We start from the raw sequence: 8143 nt of genomic DNA on the forward strand, positions 1-8143 counted from the left end.
AACTTAGCCCCCAAGGCTTTGGCAGTACAGGTTTCAACATTGATAGATTGGTCAGTGACATTTTGGCCCCCAAACGTGGGGCAGCTTGGGCTGCAACAACAGTGAATATCAACCTCAATTTCACTGGCTCTGTTTTGGAAAGTCTATAGTTGTTTCCAGTTTCTGGCATTATAAATCAAACATCAATGAACATGTTTGTGTAAGTGTCCTTATGATACTATACAGCATCCTTTGGATGCATGACAAAGAGCGGTATATCTTGATTTGAGGTAGATGAATTCCCAACTTTCTGAGGAATAGCCGTACTGTACTGACTTTCATAGTTGCAGTACAATCTTGCACTCCCATAAGAAAGTGAGAAGTGTTCCCCTTGCTCCAATTCCTCATCACTTGTCTTATTGGCACCTGTCTTATTGATCTTCAATATTCTTCTGGTGTAAGATGGATCCTCAAAGTAGTTTTGATTTGCCTTTCCTTATGGCAAAGGATGATGAACATTTCTTTTCTTTAAGTGTTACTTGGTCATTTGAGTTTCTTTATTGAGAATTTTCTGTTTAGATGTATACCCATTTGTCTTCCTTAGGGTCTTTATTGCTGTAGTAAATCACTATGACCAAAAACCAACTTGGGGAGGAAAGCATTTATTTGACTTATAATTCCAGATCATAATCATCATTGGAAGAAGTTAGGACAGAAAATCAAACAAATATGGAACCTAGAGGCAGGAGCTGATGAAGTGGCCATGGAGGGATGGGGCTTATTGACTTGCTTCTACATGGCTTGTTCTGCCTGCTTGTCTATATAACCTGGGATCACCAGTCCAGGGATGGCACCACCAACAATGCAATGGACCCTCCCACATTGATCACTAATTGAGAAAGTGCCTTACAGCTGGATCTCATAAGGCATTTCCTCAACTGAGGCTCCTTTCTCTCTGATGGCTTTTGTTTGTGTCAAGTTGACACAAAACCAACCAATACACCAGTTTTTATTTAGATCATTTGGCTTTTTGATATCTACTTTTTTTAGATACACACACACACACACACACACACACACACACACACACATATATATTCGAAACTCCAGAGCCAGCTTTTAACTGAAGAGAAACAGCACAAAATGATAGTCAAATGCCACTGCCACTCATCCCTAAATGACACCTAAATCCATGTAAAACTGAATACAATAAGCTGAGAACAAATAGGGCTTAGATATAGGACAAAAAATTTGAATCCTAGAAATTGAGGATAGTGCAGTAGGCAGCTGCTAAGATATGCAACAGCCTGGGGGAAAGTGTGTGCAGGATGTGTGCATGTATGTGTGTGTGTGTGTGTGTGTGTGTGTGTGTGTGTGTGTATTTGTGTAGAGACAGTGCAGGGGGTAGGGGCAGGGGAGTGAACAGACAAAATAAAACAGGGCTTGGAGTGGAGAAAAGAAAAATAGGAAATAGGGAATCTCTTTCCATTTTCCTGATCACCTCTAGTATCTGTAAACGTCTCTAATAATATTAGGACCAGGAGTGTCATTAGGTGCCCTTTTGGATTGATTATTTAAGGGGTATTATGTCCAAATTCAATTGAAAGGGTGAATAAATTTAGGACCATTCAGGTCAGGTGCAAGATGAAGAATCTGGAGATTTTCTAAAAGACATCCTTAGAAGGAGTGAGACAGCATGGAAAACACATTTCCTGTGGATGAAAGAGGGGGGTGGGGTGTTGGGAGCCGACTTTAGTAGAAAGCGGCTAGATCAACTTTGCAGCCATCTGGAGCCATATACCCTGATGAAAGACTTGGTTGTCAAAAGCCTATAACAGCTGAAGCACACTCTGATAAATATATTGTTTATCCTACATAGCTTGCTTTGCTGTTTAGTGACCTCAGCTGTATGGTGCACGTGGTAAAGTGTTTTTACCTGTGTTCTCCTGCTTGCGTATATAAATACCTCAGAATTCCCTTCAATAGGAGAGACTCAATAAGGGAGACTTGATAAAAAAAGAGACTTGATAAAGAGAGACTTGATCACACCCTGTCTTGTCTCCATTCTTCGCGTCTCCTGCCTCTGCAGCCCCACTCTCTCTCTTGACCAGAGCACTTAGCCCCAAAGCGTTGAGGAAAAGTGTTGAGGCAGAGTGTGGGCCTCAACAGTGGGGAGACTCCAAGACACAGGTCGGAATAAAGGAAGACACAAGCAGTTCAGTGGGTTTTCACTTCATTCAAGGGAGGGCAGGGACAGTCTGGCTAATCCCAAGGAGAGACTGGAATCTGGCACCAGGGCTTTTGTGAAGACCAGAAGGCAAGGATAAAGAAACAATCTCTAGGAGAGTGCTCTCACACACAAGAAAGGGTCAGGGAAGCACAAGGAGTCACAAAAGCCATAAGGAGCTAGGAGAGGTGTATGATGACAGGCAACTCTGAAAGGAGGCAGGAGAAGAGGGCAGGAGGGTATGCAATAGCCCTATTGTGCCTAAGGAAACTGCAGCATTGAAGCTCCAAAGTGACAGGGTCAGGTGTAGAGGGTCAGCTGGGGGTCTAGGTCCATGTTGGGACCTGGGACATAGTGAAGAGGAGGGACGAGGGATTAGAGATCTTCCTGGAGTGGAGTGTCACTGAGAGGGCAGAATATGTTTGTGATAAAGTGGTCTGCCTGCATTCTCATGGCCTGGCCTTTGTGGCCTTTGGTACAGGAGGGAATCTCCCCCTGAGTAGGAGGCTTGTACACAGCAACAAAGTGGAAAGTCAGGTTGGGGGACACTATTTGGAATTGAGGGCAAGTGAGGTGACTTTTATTGACTGCTTCTATTTTACTAGGAGTTACATCTGTTTAATTGACTATCTGACCATGATTTGGCCTTGATAAGGGTTACCTATTACAAAAAATATCAAGTTATCTTAGACTTTCCAATGTGCTGAAGCAGTTTTTTAAAGTGTGTCCTTGTGACTATCTGGATTTTCACAGTATTTGTTGTTATGTCTCACCTTTAAATCCTTATTAGGTGAATATGTATATTCTCTCTGTGTACTTATATTAGTTTGGAATAGGATTTACACATCTTGTTGATCTTCTCAAAGAATGAACTCTTATTTTATTAATCCTTTGTAAGGAAATTTAAAATTCCTCATTTCCAGAATTCCCTCAGTGTTTTCTTTCTTTCTTTCTTTCTTTCTTTCTTTCTTTCTTTCTTTCTTTCTTTCTTCTTTCCTTTCCTTTCTTTTCTTCCTTCCTTCCTTCCTTTCTTCCTTCCTTCCTTTCTTTCTCCCTTTCTTTCCTGTTTTTTTGTTTTTTTGAGACAGGGTTTCTCTGTGTAGCTCTGGCTGTCCTGGAACTCACTCTGTACACCAGGCTGGCCTTGAACTCAGAAATCCACCTGCCTCTACCTCCCGAGTGCTGGGATTAAAGGCATGTGCCACCACTGCCCAGCAGTGTTTGTTTTCTTTATGGATTCTATTTTTATCTTCAGGCCTTAAACATTTTTATTTATTTCCTTCCACTGTTTGTTTTGTTTTCCTGGATTTCTTTCTTTCCTCACACTGTTTGTATGTGCTTTCATGAATTTAAGGAATTTCTTCATTCTCACCATAATGACCTCTATCACCTTCATATAGATTGTTTTAAGGTTTTTCCTTGTGCTTCAGCCATGTTTGAATGTTCAGGGACTGCTGTCTTAGGATAGCTAGGCTCTAGAGTAGACATAATGCCCTGGTTGTTATCGATTGTGTTGTATATGCTAGAATCTAAGATACTGGAATTGCAATGGTAAAATATTTATATCCTAGTCTCTACATTTGTGTATGTTGGGTAGCAGTTCTGCTCCTTGTCTTCTATTTTCCCTCTGGATTTTTGAAGAGTGTGATTGCTGTATGTTGTCTTAGAGTTTTTTTGGCTGTGAAGAGACATCATGGCCAAAGCAACTCTTATACAGACAAACATTTAGCTGGAGCTGGCTTGCCATTTTGGAGGTTCAGTCTATTATCATCATGGTGGGAATCATTTAATCTTGCAGGGAGGCTTGGTGCTGCATGCTAACAGCTCTACATCTTGATCGAAAGGCAACTCTAACCTAGAGTGACATAGCCCAAGCTGCCCACTGCTGCTGCTTGCTGGGTCTGGAACATGACCCCTTGGTTCTATTACATCTTTCACTGCCTAGGCTTAGCTGGCTTAAAAATTGTTTTGTAAAATGACCTTGAAATCATAGTTCTGAATGCCTCTTTGTCCTGAATGCTGAGATTAAAGGCATGTAATACCAGGCATGGGTTGAAACCTCTCCTTACATTTTTACAAGAGCTTTATAAATTTGGATTGTAGTTCATTCCAGATATTGTCAAGTTGACAATTGAGACCAATCATCACTGCTGTCAGGCAGGAACTTTTCTTTGGACCTAATAGTTCTGGCCACTGGGGGTTCAAGGTTTCTGGGTATAGGGAGATGACACATAGGAATGGGGATAGGTTAGAAGTATGATGGGGTTCACAGGAGGGAGGAGACTGCACCAGAATCTGCTTATTTGGTCTCCTTGGAATTCGGGGAGACAGTGAAAGCAGGTTACACAAAAGATTTGCAATAGAATTGAGAATTAGATTGGTAGTTGTGGTTCTCCAAAAACCGAAGGAGAGGGGAAGACATACAGGAAGTTTCTATTCTTACCTGTCAGTATTTTTCTGAGTTGTCAGTGAGTACAAGCTGGAGTTAGGGGCTCAAATTCAGCAAGGAGTTAGGAGGAGGGAGCTTAAAAATGAATTGTGTGTGGGACTTGCAGCAGATGTAGGCAGGCAGAAAGGAATGCCTGCTGGGGGTGGAGGCTGGGTAATGGGCTGAGTTGGGGTAAGGGATGTTGGGGGAGAAGTTTTTGTGGTCCATTGGAGTTGGTGCATTACAGGAAACAAAAGCACAGCAGATTTCCTGCTATAAAGCTGGAAATGAGAAGGGGAAATAGTAAGTGGGGGAGCAAAGAGAGAGGTGTGGATATGCCTTTAGCCTTCTGATACCATAGAAAGAGTAGCACTTTGTTAGGTGTTAGGGAAGGTGCAGTCCTGGCATGAAGGCTGTGACAGAGCAAAGAGTGGGGGGAGGGAGGTTAGAAGGGAAAGATCTGTGGGATCCACAGGATATGGGAAGAATATAAGCTATTCACAGCATGATTCCTAACAGTAGCAACATTACAGTTATGAAGTAACCACAAAGTAATTTAATGATTCATTGGCCATAACATGGAGAACTGTATTAAGGGGGCACAGCATTAGGAAGTTAGAGAACCATTGGCCTAGGAAGTATGAATCTATAATGAATCAATACCTACTAATATAAAAACACATAAAAGATTTTTGCATGCCTTGAGCCACAAACACTTCTCTCCCAGAAGAAGTAGGATCCCCCTCCCCCAACTTTGGCCTGCTCTTCTCAGTTGTCATAAGAGCATGATGTTGGAGTTCTCATTTGCCAACATTAAACTCCAAGAAAGAAACCAGGTGTTTCTAATACTGGAAGGACAGTGAGGGGGCTGCACAAACACCTACAGCTGAGCTTTGCTGATTGGACTACACGTGACTACTCTGAACATAAACATCTCCAGAAAGCACAGACTGATTTGAAAAGTTTTATTCATATTATATTTTATTTGGTTAAGGTTTTATCTACAGAGTTGTTTGTGGCCATAGGGACCAGAAGAGGGTCTCAGATCCTCTGAATCACCACTTACAGGTGGTTGAAAACTCCCCTGTGTGTGCTTGTTACTTAGAGTTCTTTGAGGGAGTGGTAATTGTTATGCAGCTGAGTTCCTACAAACTGAGTCTTTAAAAAGAAAGTCTTCATTGTCTTTCCTTCTCTGATGAGTAAACACTCATGTTTGATTTCTCCTTTTCTCTGGCCCCAGTCATCTGACAAAAACCATAAAGAACATCAACAGGGTAGATGTCAGGTTGGGTGTCCCACACAGCAGTGCTGCCCTCCCCCCACCAGCCATTCTAACATACTACAGCTGTTTCAGATCCTGAGCCACCATGGTGCCTTTCCTGATTCATTATAAATGCTTCCAAAATACCATTCTCTAACCAGAAGTCATTGGTAACCTCACTGGTTGTTGATGTTGGAAGAGAGATGTAGGTCATAGCTGGCTAGCTCCTGAGAGGACTTTAGGCTCCAAGAAAGAACAGTGTGCAGAAGCCAGGGAGTGGAACGCTTCAGCCACCAAGTGGGGTTGTGACTCCACCATTGACTTCCACCCTGAAGTCTCAGAGACCTCAGAAGCATGGACTGAAATGAAATCCAGGGCCTGAGCCTTCAGTTGCTCTATGCTGTGGAGGTCAGCCAGGATGAGAGTGTTTGCAGCATTCTCCACAGACAGATTCCTGTAGAGGGCATCTTCACACATGGCCATCAAGCCCTCCAGACCATACTCGTCAGCAGCTGCCAGCACACCAATGGCCATGGAGTAGCTGTGGAGTTGTGGCATCTTCCCAGTGTAAATGAAGCTCATCATCTCCTTGAAGACTTGGGGATCCATGTCTTGGATCTCAACTTGATTCGTTAGGCTTTCCTTCATTTCATGTTCAAACATGGCTCTGAAAACTGGAGAACGAGCTGCTAGGATGGCCTTGTGAGCCCTGAATTCATGGCCACCTACCACCAGGCAGCAGTCTGTGAAGAGGGACTTCTCCCACAGCTCTCCTAGGTCATCTTTCAACCTGTGCCTTGAATCCTTGATTGCAGGTTTCATGTTCTGTCCAGGTATACTAAAGAAATCTCCTACTATGCTCACCTTGCAGGAGAGGGTGAGCTGGTCTTCAGGGAGAAGCCAATTTGGATTGCAGAGGAGGGGATCTTGAAGGATAAACTTTTTGAATCCCCTTTGTTGGTGTTGCAGAAAGCTTACAACCTTGGGGCTCTTCATACATTGAAATTTCTCTCCTTGGCAATTTATGATCCAGAAGTCGAACTTTGCCCAAACTGGGCTCTCTGGATGGCTGAGCATCACCAGGAAAACTGACAGGTAATCTTTGCTTTCTTCATCAACACCATTTGGGTATACTCTCAAACACCAATTCACTTCCTCATTGGCCTTTAATGAGAACACTGGGCTTGTAATCCTGTTCCTAATTCCCCCCATGCAAAATGAAAAGTTGCTAATGGTCCACTCGTAGCAGAATTTCTGAACACTGATATGTGTGGAGCCCCAGCTCGTGGCTTCCAGGTCCCCTGACATCTCTGCTGGAGGTAGTTTGGGTTTTAAAGTTGATCTGAAAAGAACTATATGTTATTTACCCTTCATCTTCTTGGATACAATTATAGATACACTTTAAATTTTAGTTTCAATTTGTCCTAAATTCATTCTCTCTCCTTCTCCCCTTCTCTCTCAGCCCCCCCCCCCTCGCTCGCTCGTGTTTGATTATTGAATCTTAGGTCAATGATAACTAGTTTTGGCTATTCTATTCAACTTTGGAAGAGTTTGGAAATTTTTATACACTCTTATTTTAAGTGTGCTGTATTAGTCAGGGTCCTGTAGAGAACATACAAAATGAATTTCTCTATATAAATAGAAAGAGGATATATGAAAATAACCTACAGATGAGGTCCAGCTAATATAACAAGGCTAAAACCAGTACTTACTTAGTCCAAGAGGTTTGAAGTCTCAGGAGTTCTTCAGTATATACTGGAAGTCTGAAGAATTCGGACCTAATGTCAGTGAAGAAATGGGTTTGCTAGGAAGATGAGAGGGAGCATTCAGAGACACCAAATTTCCCTCATCTATGTGCTTATATAGGCCTCCAACAGAAGGTGTGGCCCACTTAAGGCTGTGTCTTCTAGTCTCCATATCTGGATTAAAGGTGTGTGTTTCCTGCCTCAAGAGTTAGATTAAAGGTGTGTGTTTTTCTCTATTTGATCGGGATCTATCTACTTCAATTTAAGCAAAAAAAAAAATTTAAAAGATGAGCCCTCCAGTTCTTTATGTTACTAAAGGCCACAGGTAATACAGACAGGAAGAATAGCCATCACCAGGGTACTTTGCACACTGGGGTCAACGTTTCATAAATACAGGGATCATGTCAATCTCTGTACAGCTATTGCTTACCCTTGTGCTGGTCTTACATTGATTCCTGCCATAAACATGATCAGGGAATGTGTGTTTCCCTTAACTGGTCAGA

At 42.5% G+C, this 8143-nt stretch overlaps 1 protein-coding gene across 1 annotated transcript; it reads right to left on the minus strand.

Moving 5' to 3' along the window:
* Positions 1-6105: 6105 nt before the first annotated feature.
* On the minus strand, positions 6106-7203 carry LOC117707549 (TD and POZ domain-containing protein 1-like). The gene has a single exon (XM_034500949.1). It carries the CDS (start codon positions 7201-7203, stop codon positions 6106-6108), a length of 1098 nt encoding a protein of 365 aa, XP_034356840.1.
* Between the last annotated feature and the right edge of the window lie 940 nt (positions 7204-8143).

This window comes from Arvicanthis niloticus, chromosome 4 (genome assembly GCF_011762505.2).
Source record: "Arvicanthis niloticus isolate mArvNil1 chromosome 4, mArvNil1.pat.X, whole genome shotgun sequence".
Classification (NCBI taxonomy): Eukaryota; Metazoa; Chordata; class Mammalia; order Rodentia; family Muridae; genus Arvicanthis; species Arvicanthis niloticus.

What these genes read in the sequence shown, in the direction of transcription:
- LOC117707549 (XM_034500949.1), bottom strand. Translation starts at nt 7,203, where the DNA reads ATGTCAGGGGACCTGGAAGCCACGAGCTGGGGCTCCACACATATCAGT.